We start from the raw sequence: 13,902 nt of genomic DNA on the forward strand, positions 1-13,902 counted from the left end.
TCTGTATTCTCCTCACTCTCGTGGAGAGTTTGCTTTGTAGCGCTAATTCTGTTGCTTCAAGCTCCAAACACCCCGAACATTGAAGACAAGCTGCTGTTAAAATTTAAAAGGCTCAAACGAACAGTATCAAGAGGGGGATTATGAAAACAAGATGCTTTTTGTGGGTTTTTTGTTGTTGTTTTTGAATATGGCTGAAACAATTAATCATGTTAATTGTGTTTAATCGATTATGGAACTAATTTAGTAAACAATTATAGGATAGAAAGAAGAGTTGAAGGGGAGAGGGGACTATGAAAACACGATATCTGAGGTGTTTTTGTAGTTTTTTCGAGTAGGGCTGAAACGATCAATCGTATTAATTGTGATTAATCAATTACTGGCATTATTGTCAACTAATTTAGGGATCAGTTATCTGTCAATTGGAGTATACCGACAATAAAAAACTGCAATTTGCTTAAAGGACAACATAAAAATGTACAACAATATACACATTTTGCATATAATATAAAAAAATAACTTTCTTCGTCTGTAAATATGTTCCTCAGGTACATTTTTAGCTGCACTTGGTTCGTATTTACTAAAATAAATCTACTCTTTAGCACTTTTTCCTGTCCAGCTATTAATTGATTAACAAAAAAAAAACAATCAACAGATCAGCCCGACACTGTACTGATGTTATAAGTCGAACAGAAAAGGCTGAGCTTTTCAATATGTTGATGTTAAAATCATTGTTTTAGCTGCAGATGCTTCCTTTGCTACACATGATCAAGCATACAGTAAAGGAATGCTGTGTTATTGCATTTTAGGCAAGAAAATATTCATTTTCTTATTTAAAAAAGGAATTTAATTGTTTATTTGCATTAAAGTTTAGGTATTTATCTGAAAATCTTCAGAATGTGGCCTTTCGTTAATCCGATTAATCTAATCAATAATAATTATTTTAGTAATAATTATTATTACTAAAATAATAATTAAGTGCATCTCTAGTTTTGAGTGTCTTCAGGTGCAGCTTTTTGAGGGTGGCAGCTAGCATTGTTTATCTAGCGGCTAGCATCTTCTCCCAGAGGTGACACCTCCAGTTTTCTGGATGCTTTTTATGTATTGATGCTCTAGTTTATTTATGAAAGACAAGCTGAAGAAAAAGAATTACCAAAGCGGCGTCCAATGCATTTTACATTTGTAGACACCAATCAGGCTAAAAGTCGAAGCCCCTGATGGTTGAAGAGGGAAACATGGATCTTCTTGTTGTAAAGGGTTGCAGGGATTCATTCTGAGCAAACGCTGATGTGTTTCATTGGGATTTGGAGACAAAAAAAGATGAACTAAACCCAGTTTCACTTTGGTTTAGTTCTGGACTTTAACTCAGTCTGCAAAGAAGAAAAGAATTTGGAAACATTCCAGACCTAAGTCACTTTCCTGATGTCTAAAAGTTGCCTATGCTTCTTTCTGTCCTTCCTTCCACATGTCCTTTCTGTCTTGTTCCTTACTTCTTTCCTTCCATCCTTTTGTCCCACTGCCGTTCTTTCTGTCCTTTGTGTTTCACCACCATTATATCCTTGATGTGTCCTCCCACTCTTTTTACTGTTCCTTGTGTCCTAAATCTATTTGTTCCTTTCTTCCTTTGTCACACTTTCTTCCATGTATTTATCTCTTTCTGCCATAGAGTCGAATCTCCGGCCTCATTTCATTTCCATCCATCCATCTTTTTTTCCAATTTCTATATTTCAAATTTGTCCGCTGCCTTAAGCTCATTTGTGATCTTCAGTATTTTATATGTAAAATGAGTGTAAAACACTGAGTACTCACGGAAATTATGATGCTATATTTCTTAAATGACTTTCCACGGCGTACTTAGGCCACGCGGAATGTCTTTTGTGGGTTTTTATATTACTATTAGATGTAATTCGGCATTTTCCATCCTGTATTTTGGGATTTCAGGGGATTTATTGCAAACTCTACTTATAACTGTGTTTGAAATGAAGGCTTGGCATTCAGACAGCTCAAGAGCAAGGAGGAAGTGCCCTTTCTGCTGCTGAATGACTGGCGGGACATGCAAGGATGAAACTGAATGAAGGAAAACAGCACAAAGGAGAAACTGCAGGACAAGACGAAGGGTAGACGGTACCCTGTAACCACGTTTCTGTTTCTCACAGAGAAAGACAGATATATTTTATTTCTCCTACTTTTTGTCACTAAAATCTTGTTGCCCGCCCTCTCCATGTCTTTCACTTTGTCATGCAGTGTGAAGGGACTGTGTGGGCTCCTCGGGACCCCTGGGGTGGCGGCGGGAGTTGTGGATACATAGCAGGCGTCTGTGCATGTTTGTTTGTTTGTCCTGTCTGGCGCTTGCCCTGCAGCTTATTTAAGCCACTTTACAGGGGGCGAGGGAGCCAGGGGGGTCAGCAGCGAGTCGCAACAAATGCGCACATGCTGCGTGCGGCAGATCTACGGGAGAGGATTGGGGCCACTGGGAAAGAAAGAAAAGATTCAGACTTTTAACTAAGAATTCTGACTTTTCTCAAAATTTGACTTTTTTTCAGAATCAGAATTGTTTTAGTTGTTTATGTGCCATCAGTAGGCCTGTCACAATAACAAATTTTGCCAGACGATAAATTGTTCCACAAGTTATTGCGATAAACGATAATATTGTTGTTTGGAGGCCATGTTTAAGTGATGGTAGTATGGCAAAATAATAATGCAACACCACAATCTAAAAGATCAATAAGCTTTAAATTCTAATGAACTGAACTGGAAGGCATTTTAAATATCCAAAATAAATAAACAAAACAACAAATGAAATGAATTCTGAAGTTTTTGTAAACAAAATTGACCTTTATTAGTGTGAGACCAAAGCACCAAACTGAAGACTTTTATCACCCTGTTTTTGGTAGAAAGAGAGAAAAAAGGAGAGAAACGATAAATCGTACCAATGGAAATTATTGACTTTGTTTTAATTTATCATGTGATTAATTGATTTGTTGATTATTGTGACAGGCCTAGCCATCAGGCAAAAAAACTCAAACCTGTAAAATAAATTTGGGATGAGCTTTCAGTATGAATAAAATGCAGGTTTACAAAACCTTCATTTTTAATCACATAACTATTTATTCTACAAGGAAGAAATAGTTATTTTTCATAAGGATATCTGTCTATTTATTTGGATTTTGACATAGATTGACAGAATTAGATTTCGAGATTCTGACTTTTTTCTCATAATCAACAGTGTTTATGCACCATCAGGCAAATCTAGTCTTAAAACTAAATTTTTTAGGACAAGCTTTCAGTACAAATGAGATGCAGGTTTACAATTAATACAAGAAGGAAGAAATAGCAACAAGGAAGAAATTGCTACATGATTTTTTTTTTCATGAACAACAACCCTCAAGTGACATACACCTAAGATTTTTTTTTTTGTGGCCCTAATCTTCTTCCGTACATAACTCTTCCTCGAAGGATCTGGGGGTGGCGGAGGAGGGCGCCGCGTAGCCCATGGGCCGAGCTAGCTCACTGCTACCACGACACCTCTGTGTGTGTGTCTAGTTTTTCCGTGGCGTCTCTCATCGCCTCATCCCTCCCTCCTGTTCACTCACTGCGCCTCAAACACTCGGAAATCACACACGCTCTAGCTCTCTCTGCGGCTGCGACCTAGACAAACACGCTCACTTGTAGAGGCTCAAAGGAGTTTGACAAAAGGCTTTGAAAAACTGATGTTACACATACCCTCACTCTAACAGATGCACACAAATAACCAAATACTCTTTCTAGAGACTAAAGCATCCATGGTTTCTACTGGCTGCTCCTTTTGCCGTAGGATTTAGCAGAAACGTATTAAATCTTTATCCAATATCTCATTTTCGTTCTCAATTTTGTCTCATAAGATCAGTCTAGGAGCAACTCTGTAATCACTTTTATACTTATAGAGTAAGCACTTGAGTTAAATTAGCTGAAAAAGACTTCTGAGAAGGATATAATGTGAAAAAAAGGATTAACAAAGTGAAATAAATTACTGCTACTTCTTACACTCGAGCTCCTAAGTACTCAAACAAAGCTTATTGACAGCTGGAGACTCCGGATCACCAGATAGGGTTTTTATAATGCTACAATATGGGACAAATCCCTGTTCAAGGTTTCCGTGTCGATCAATTTCTCAATTGAAGAGGCGTGAAAAGCTTCAATTTAGAGGCAAGTATGTTTGTAATTCCCATGAATTCCAAATATGTGATTGGGAATGGCAACTGGGATTCAAAAAGTCGGGCCTTATCCATCCGTATGTCGTGTCTAGACGCTTACCTTTGCATTCATAATTCAGCCATTGTGCTAGCGCTCATCACCTATCAGCCATCTCAGCGTCTTATTCAGGGGTTTGTCTCATTGGAGCGACAATCGCCTTATACTTTGGAGCGGCTACTTACGCTGCACTTTGCGGAAATTGTAGTCAACGATTTTACAGAAGAACTATGGCGTTAACACATTTGAAAGACACACAACTTTTTATGAACCTTGAGAGCTCTGGTGGGTCCAACTGCACATTGGAAAGAAACAAAAACAAACCATTTTCCTCCTACTACTTCCTGTCACTTTCTTCATGGTTTTCACTTTGAGTAACGTCCGGCTGTTGATCACGTGACTCGTGATTGGAAAAAAAAAAAAAAAAAGGTGCTTCCATTGTAGTTTTAAAAAATAGATGTATTCTGTAAGGCCGAAAAATCACCTCATCCTAGAGCGGACTTTCTTTGATCAAAAAACGAGTTTTTCCATTAAGCAAGTTAATTTTAAAAATGTTGAATTCTGCAACTTAATGCTCAGAGGAAATGCAGCCAGTGAGTGAACCCTGAACCCTCCGTTGTCCGACTGCAGACAGAATTACGCGTCTATTCTGAGCTGTGAGAGACAACCTGATGTCTCTCACCGTCTCTGACTCACCGTCAGCCTCACACATTCCTTCACAGCCTCATCCCGTCTTTGTGATGCTCGGAGAGGCCAGGAGCGTTATTAGCTGCGTGACTGAGCTTTTATCAGATATTAGGGCTGTTCAAATGGATGATCCCACTACACGGCCGTGACCAACAGACAAAAAGCCCTCTCTTTTTGTTCTGCTCCTGTCTGAAGCCACAGCTGCAGTTATTTGTTACTGCAGCAAAAAAGGGGGACATTTTCCCAGGATTCCCTGCAGGGCTGCGTCCTTAAGCCTCTTTCTGGGCCATCCCCATACAACAGGAAGCCCGGAGGTGTCGTCACACAGGCGGCGTCCCGCAGCGGCTCCGTTCTCCCTTCGCCTTTAGATAATGGGTTCCTCCCACGGGCGCTCGGAGCCGGAGCGAACCCGCCTCACTGTGTGTGTGTGTTTGTGAGAAATGACAAAAGTAAAGACGGTGCTATGTCAGCCGATGCTGTTTTTATGAAAATGTGAATCTTTTCGCTTTCCTGCTTGAGCTACCTCGCGTGTGTGCCGAACATCGGCGCGCGATTGAGACATGCTGCATCGCGCGCGCACTCATAATGTGAATTTTTCCGGCAGTTGCCCAAGAGTAAGAGAGATAACAGAACTATATGACAGAGGCGCAGGACTGTTTGAGCTCATCTCGGCTTATCTTTCCAATTAATATCTGCCTGTGTGCCAAAGAGCGGGCTGCTGCGCGGCTAATGATGCGGATTACCGCTGCCTGCTGCCCTGCCGCTCCCGCCGCATGCTGGGAGCCCAATTCCCTCCGAGGTCTGCGATCTGTCACCCACTACTCCCTCCACCTGCACATCCCAGGAACACTCAATAGGTGGCACGCTGAGCTCTAACGACACACGCCTCCCTCTTTCTCGTCTGTCAGCTTGTTTTTCTCAGTTATTCTCTCTCTTCGTCACTCTTTTCTCTTTTTTTTCCCTCCTTTAAACACTGCATCGCTTTGTCTACTCGCGCTCCCTTAGAAACACTCTCACACACACCTACATGCCTCCCCGCCAGCCCTCCTCCACGCCGTAATTTGGAGACGTTAAGTGGAAAGATGTCTCATTTACAAGCAAGGTGGAAATGCACCCGCACCGTCACCTTCCTCCTCCTCCTCTTCTGTCTCCGTCACGGTGTGATCACTAATGAAGAAGGGATGAGTCCTCGTCTGTGCCCCCATTTATCTCAGCGAACCAAGGGATGCGTGCGCTCATCCCCACCTCCCTGTCTTTCCCCTCGCACCCCCGCTGCTGTCATCCAGCATCTCGGTTTGTTCAAACAGAAATACTCTTATAAAAAGAAATTAAATTAATCCAGTTGGTTTGTTCACAAGAAAAAGTGTCATGTAGGTTTCATCTAAACCACGTGTCAAACTCGAGGCCCGGGGGCCAAATGTGGCCCGCCATCTAGACTCCAGACGCCAAATTACATCAATCAATCCAGAACAACCAAATCAAGAGATCCCTGTAGCTTTTTTGTGCTGATGCATAATTGTGAGTTTTTCGCAAATTTTGCGCAAAAATGATGGAAAAACATCAGGTTTAAGTGATGCTAACTCCCACCTGCAGGAGGCAGCATTCCTCACATCTACTACTCTGCTGCCTCGGCCTTACTAGATGTCAAGTCATAATCGATACAGTGAGTCACGTGTAACGTCATTTCTAAGCGGAAATATTGCAACATTCCTTGCAAATATTTCTAAATTTGCACCACAAAATTGCAAAATCCTGGAAAGACTGATCTGTGTAGATATTTGATATTTAATTTTATGAAGTACTTATGGTGTGCAGAGTTATTTAACAAGGAAATCTGTGGAATATTATATTAAATCAGAACCGCTTAATATTTGAAAAAAAAATTTATTGTAATATCAATGCAATATTGCCCTTTTTATGAACTTTAGCATCGTGATCGCTGAAATCTAGATAATATCTGGGATCCAACAGCAGGGATGATCCACCAATTCACCAGATATACGATTAGAGCCTCAGAGAGATTGCAGGTCATCTCATCTAGTCTTTTGAGTTTCAATTCTAAGCATATTGATATTGTGACTCAATATATTGTTCAGCTCTACATAAAGACCAATAAAAGAAACAAATATGAGAAAGATTTGTTCCTAAATGAGGGGAAGCCACAAAGGCTCACTGCTGAGAAGCTGAATGTTAACAGAATTTCAAGTTTGGTGGAAGGAAAAGTGTGGAAGAAAAATAACTTCATTAATTAAAAATCTTTTCTAATCTGAATCTAATGGATCCATATAGAATAATACTACACATTGATAATTAATTGAGAAGGCATCTGTATTAATAATAAGACCATCTGCCCTGATCACAGATAGTTGTCCATTAATCTTCAGCTTTCTGCGGTGAGTACTGAAGTAAACACTGTTTGTTTTTCTCCCAACAGATGACCTTTTCGTCCAGCCCTTACTCTGAGCGAATCCAGATCCCAAAACCGGTGGCCAGCATTGGGGATCAGCCTGAGATGTTGTGGGTCATGGGCCCCGTGCTGGCAGTGGTCGTCATCATCATCATCGTCATCGCCATCCTTCTGTTCAAAAAGTACGTTGCTTTTGGCTTTCACTCCTGTGCTTTTCTTTAGGTGAAACGACAGCAAAGTCGGCGATTAAAGGTTTCTGTTGGATTCATTAGTAATTAGTAAAATGCTTGAACTGCTCACAAACAAAACAATAAGACCAGTTTCTCTGACTGTAGAATTCAACATTGAGAGAGAGAGATGACATTGATTTGTGTCTCAGACAAAGAGATTTCGGCCCACTTGGCAGTTGTCAACAATGCCGTGTTAAGTGTCAGATGAACTGGCAGCTGACATACCTGCTTTAATAAAATCGCAGCCTGGCTGTCAAACGCGCTTAGGGTGGGAATGAAAAATGTGTTTTGGCAACACCATTGGTCACTTCAGAAAAAGAAACAGACGGCAGCAGCAGAGGGCTTAGCTAAAAGCTCAGTCAATATCTCTTTAAAGCGCTTGAGCTGCCCCTGTGCAGAGCACCATGATTAGAAACAGGTGCTGTGGAGAGTCGGGCTCCTCTCACTGTCTCTGTTCTCCTTCTTGAGCTCTAATTGCGCCTTTTCAGTCGTTCATGTGTTAATACATGATTTTTTACGCTTCAAAAACGAAATATTACCAAGTATTTTCAGTTAGTTTCTAATACAAATACTTAAAATAAGACAAATCTAGCTTACAAGTAAGTTTCCAGTCTGTTTTAAGTCAATAATTCCTTCATCAATGAAAAAGTACTAGTTCCATTGGGAGATTATTTCACTCATAATAAGACATTTTTCCCACGTTATAAGTGAAATAATCGGCCTGTGGAACCAGTAATTTTCTATCAGTATTAGGAAATTATTGACAAGCTCAAAAGTTATTTTTCTCTTACTTCAAATGTTCTACGATTCCGTATTTTAAAAATGCAAATAAACAAATCATTCAATAAAATGTTTCAATCAGAAAATAAACATTCCATTTGTAGCAAAGGATGCATCTGCAACTAAAAACATCAACATGTGAAAAGTTCAGATCTTTCTGCTTGACAATTCAACGTAGGGTATTTTTCAGATTAGCAGATTAAGAATTGTATAACAAAAAGTGATTAATAACATATTCTCTTATTTTTAACAGAATTTGAACCAGGTGAAGCTAAAACTATGCTTCTTGAGGTGTTTTGAGTAGAACATATTAACAAAGAAATAAGTTTTTTTATTCTTAGTACAGAATTTGTATATATTTTTTGTACCGTTTTGGCTTTATTACTTCTCTTAGTCTGTTGTTCTCTCAGTAAATGACCTTTTATAGAGTCAACGATTAATCAATTGCTAAATTAGCTAACGATTTATTCAGAAATTGATTAATCACGATTAATTGTTCTGGCCCTAATATTAACATAATAAAAAAAAGAGGGTTTAAAACAATGATGTGGACATTTATAGGGATCCCATTTGAACCTGCAGCTCCTTATTTACCTCATTTCCCTTCCTGCTGATTAAGTCCCTCGTTCTTCCTCGTCCTGGCAGCTCCATTACGGATTCTGCGTCTCGCATCATACCTGCCTCCCCGAGCTGCCATCGGCAGCCTGTGCAGCAGCTGTCTCCGGCAGACTTAAAGAGCCGCCGGTTAATAATAGGCCTTGAGACAGCTCGCTGCTGAGTAGCACATCCTCTTGTGTGGAAGTCCCTTTCTCCGTGTAGATGTTGATTGACAGCAGGGACTGTGGGGAGGTGGCTGTGTGGCCTTTTCACTGTGGACTGGCGGTAAATGTGCATAGGAATAATCACACTGTAGCTCTGGTTGTTATTGCTTCCTGCAGAGCCCAGCAGCAAACAGTGATGAGCCTGTTCTACAAAGCCTCCTGCAACTGTTATTCTCTTTTTTCTTCTCTCTCTCTCCTTGTGCATTCAAGTTGTTGTTGATATTTTTAGTTCATGAATAGCTATTACACATTAACTCCTCCCCCTCTATCTTTTGTTTCTTGCCCCTGTGAATGCAGCAAGCAGGAAAGGTGGGTACTCTCAGCGTTGCATCATAGCTTCATGCACCACTACTTGTTCTTATTTGTTTCATGAGCTCAGGAGGGGTGCAAAGTTAGCTGCTGGAAACACACACAAAAAAGGACATTTAAACAGAACAGCAGTAAAACGAAATCAAGCGGTTATCTGCTCCAATTTGGTGAGGTTTACAAGACGAAGCAGCCGACTCTGCACCCCCTGACAGCTGAGGTTGAGGGAACCCCCGGGTCACGTCCGTGTACCAGTGCATGTTCCACATCTAGAGCCAGCGTTCCTCCTCAGATTGTCCTGTCTGCCATGGTTTGTCTCCATGCTGTGTTTCATTATCCAGCAAGTCACAGTGTGCCCCTCCAAGATTGGCCCCATCTGAATATGCCAAGGCATCACCTGCTGTTGAATGGGCCATTGTGAAGTAAATGCCAGACATTGGAGGCGGGAGTTCTGGAGGGGGTAGACTGCTCAAAAAGACACGTCCTCATTTTTTAGGCTGACATTTTCCACTGAGACACTTTTCTTCCACTTTTAGCCCCTTTTTTTTTTTGCATCTCTCTGCTTCCTGGTGGCAGGAGTCTCAACAAGGGGCCCGGTTCTACCCTCATTAAGACTCCTCGTTACCTCACACTCTGCGAACTCGTGTTTTCACTCGTCCTCTCCCTCATTTTGAGCCAGAGATGGAAAACCCCACATGGGCTTTCTGACATGTTTACTATACAGCAGCACCAAAGCATCACTGGGTCAGAGGCTGCAGCGCGCTGCAAAACTATTCATATCTCCACATTCTGTCACGTTATAAGTAGAAACCTGAACTCCAAAATTATACAGAAATAATACGTATTTATATAAAGGGTGAAAGAAAAGCTAGTGTTAGAAGTTGTGCTATGTTTCTAGCCAGTCCTGCAGAAGTGTTTTCTTTAAGTAAAAGTTAAAAGTTTAACTTTACATACAACATTCTTAAACCTAAAACTGGAAATAAAAATATCCTTTATGATTTTCATTTTATAGAACAGATGCACATAAAATTAAATTGAATCTAAGACGTTTTTAAGACCATTATGAGTGAAATTTAAGACCTTTATCACCACAGAAATGTACAAAGGAGACATCCTTAGCATCTGTAGTGCCAAGCATTTTTCACAGAATGAATGCATCATCGAATGTGTGTTACATCATAAATCAGGGGTATCTGAAGTGTGAGCGGGATGGGGGCATTTGTGGCCCTTGATCACAGTTCAAGAATAGCCTCAATGTGGTTTGCCAGTTCAGACAGTTAATGCAGATACACATTTAAAAACAAGGTTATGGTGAACTTTTCCCTCATGCCAAGCCTTTAGGAAAAGATACAATTAGAATCTTAAAATAGAAAATGTAAGGTGCAACATACAGTATTCATCCAGGTTTTTGCTTTTAATTTCAATTTATTAGTAATGGCGACCTGAAGCACCCAGGAGCTTTAAGTGAAATGGAGACATTTAATAAGCTTGGCAAAATAAAGCAAGAGTGAGCAAAATCCTATTCTTGTTGCTTAAAAGACGCATCTGGAAGATGTTCAGCCTGAAAGATTGCCTACAGAAATCTAACTGCTTTGCTTATTTCCAGTAAGCACTGTTTAGTTTGTTGTTTATTTAGCAGGTAAACATCAAAAAAGTAAAACAGTTTTTGCAATTATAAATAAAAAGAAAAATACTTGACATTTTTTGGCCCCTCTGCCAAAAAGTTTGGACACCTCATAGACCCTCATGGCCCACCCCCACTCCCTCACCCTCAGCCCTGCACGGCACCAGCAGCGATCTCCGGGTAAAACTGGACACGGTCTGGCTCAGCTCTCGGCTGGAAAGGAGGAGATGCTTGTCAGAGATTAGCTGTCATGCCTGCAGCATTAGCTTAAGCCCCTGCAGCAAGAGATAACAGGTGGCGGTGAGGCCCGAGCCCCGGCAGCAGAGCGCAGGGGGGGAGGGGACCAGGTTAAGGCTTCCCGTGCATCGCAGACTTTGTGTATTCTCGCCACGACGCGCCTCGACAGAAGGCCCCCGCTCCTTCTTAAAACCATGCTCGCCACTTGCAAATGGAGTGCAATGAGATGTGAAATTTCCACGGGGCGCCCTGATGCTTCTTTCTGCCCATTTCCATTTGCTGTCAGGAGGTTTGCGAGTCTGCAGCTGTGCGTGTGTGCGTGTGTGTGTGTGTGTGTGTGTGTGTGTGTGCGTGAGCGTGTGTGTGTGCGCATCTGTTTGCCTGTTTGCGCGTCAACAGATGCTGGGTGTCTGAATACAGGCAAGGCTGCGTTTGCTGTTACTTTCCTTTGCCTGATGGACGAACCTACGGTCGGCTGCGCTAAGCCGGTCCAAACGGCGCTGTTCTGTTCTGCTGGATGCGGTGCGGCCGGGCCTGGCAGCACAGGTGCTGCAGAACTGGTCTAATTATCCAGTGTTGTGCCACCCAGCTGATGAGCTAATTACAGCAGCCGCCTGTTTTCCTCTCAATCTGGGAAGCCAGTAAACACAATGTGTTGTTAGCACACACACACACACACACACACACGCACACACACGCACACACACACACACACACACACACACACACACACACACAGATGCATGCAAGCAGCAGCAGCCGCCGCCACAGCACACATTTAAATCTCTGCAAACACATACTCACGTTTCCGCACAGCAGCTGTCACTGATCCAGCAACAAACGCAACCTAGCCCACTCCAGCAAAATTATGGTGCTTCTTCAAACACATTAAATTCAAGTTTCCTTTCAAACTAATGGGAATGAGGCCCCTGGCCCCCACTGTCTCTTGATTTTCCTGTCCTTAGAAGTAGCTTCGAGAGCCATTAAATGCACCATTAACTTCATCAAGTGTGCAAATGAGTCAAAGTGTGTGCATATAGTAATTATTAATGTCATTTTAAATCATCCTGTCATTTCTGCTTAAGAGTTTTCCTGCAAAACCGATGACTACATTAGAGCTTTTTTCATGCGTTTATTTATTTCAGACAAGACAATGCGAGCAGGGTGAATTCATCGCCTTGTTTTCTCCCTTTGCTTCTGCAGAAAGCGGGCGTCACCTTTACCGAAAGACGAGCATTCAGGCGGCGTGAAGGACTCGCTGCTGGGCAACTCCTCCGACCCCGTAGAGATGAGACGACTCAACTACCAAACCCCAGGTGATTAATAACGCCACAACAATCCCGTCTCTCTAAAGTTGGGTTTTATAAATAACTTGTCTAATCTCCAAACATTTTATCTTCTATTCATCTGCTGGTTATTTTGTGACCTTGACATGACCTGCTTATTTTACGTTGTTAGTTTCACAAATTCAGGTGGAAAAAGAAACGAAAGCTCATTCTTTGAAGCTGAGCTTAATTTTTTGTGGCTATCACGGCCAGCTGACAGTTCGAGTCGAGTCAGGATGAGGAGATTCAGATTCTGTCCACACACGCACGCAGCAGTGAAGTGGGAGGATGGAGGAGGGAGGTGGGGGAGACTTCTGCAGGATCAGCCTTCCTCCTGCTTCCTCCTGATCTTCCTCCTCCTCCTCCTCCCCTGGTGCTCGCTCGTCCTCCTCTCTCTCCCCCCAGCTGGTAATGAGTCCTGCTGCCTCTGATGTCAAGGTGAGCCGGGCCCAGGGAACAATAGAGCTGAGGGAAAATGTCAGCCCTGGTGCACGCGTCTGACCGTGCGTCTCTTACTGTGTGTGTGTGTGTGTGTGTGTGTGTGTGTGCGTGTGCGTGTGTGTGTAGTCCCCTCTCGCGGGTTATTAAAGATCCCATTTGCCATACACACACACACGCAGCCCTTTGAACCCCTGCAGTGGAATTAAGCAGTGCCGCCACTTTGAAAGAGCCCCGTTCTGCCGTCCTCCCACTCCACCTCTCTCGCCTTTTGTCTTCCATTTCCCCCTGTAGGGTAATCTCTTTTCTTTCCCTCTCACTCTCTCTGTACGTCAACACTTATTTCCTTCTATTCCTCCCTCACCGCCTCTATGTGTTGCTTCAAGTGTGGTGATTATCGAAAACCACCGAGGCTCCGTCTAGATGGTGAAATCGTATGAGACTCGGAGCCGGGTGAATGTTGAACAGCCGCAGCCTTCATCCTCTCTCTCTCTCTCTCTTCCTGCCTTTAATTCGTCCCAAGCAGGTGAACGTTTCCGCTCTGATTCTGATTGTTGTTGGATCAGCGTCGCTTATTTCTGACAGATGTCTTCTGCTCCTTTTGGTGCAGCAGGAGGAACTGACCTGCTTCATCATTGACAAACCTTGTTCAGATTCTGCCTTTGAAAGCCTGATGAAGGATTTAGAGACAACTTGCAGAGGGACAGTAGAATGAGTTTAAGCAAATGATTTCAAACAGTTTCCATGTAGAGAAACCAAAGTTTTCCAACCCATCTTTCAAAAAGTGGGTTCTTTATGTTCATAGAATATAAAACACTGA

At 42.2% G+C, this 13,902-nt stretch overlaps 1 protein-coding gene across 5 annotated transcripts in view; it reads left to right on the forward strand.

The window, feature by feature from the left end:
* The window catches only part of LOC106914758 (protein tyrosine phosphatase receptor type F), a 235,999-nt gene that overhangs the window by 186,945 nt on the left and 35,152 nt on the right, over nucleotides 1-13,902 (forward strand). For all 5 annotated transcript variants that reach the window (XM_088014931.1, XM_088014930.1, XM_014981784.2 and 2 more), the window contains 2 exons: nucleotides 7,349-7,503; nucleotides 12,523-12,635. In XM_088014931.1, coding sequence (XP_087871057.1) covers nucleotides 7,349-7,503; nucleotides 12,523-12,635 — 268 coding nt within the window. The remainder of the gene's footprint in view (nucleotides 1-7,348; nucleotides 7,504-12,522; nucleotides 12,636-13,902) is intronic.

Source organism: Poecilia mexicana, unplaced genomic scaffold, assembly GCF_051168715.1.
Source record: "Poecilia mexicana isolate PSO_F unplaced genomic scaffold, ASM5116871v1 scaffold_17, whole genome shotgun sequence".
Taxonomy (NCBI): Eukaryota; Metazoa; Chordata; class Actinopteri; order Cyprinodontiformes; family Poeciliidae; genus Poecilia; species Poecilia mexicana.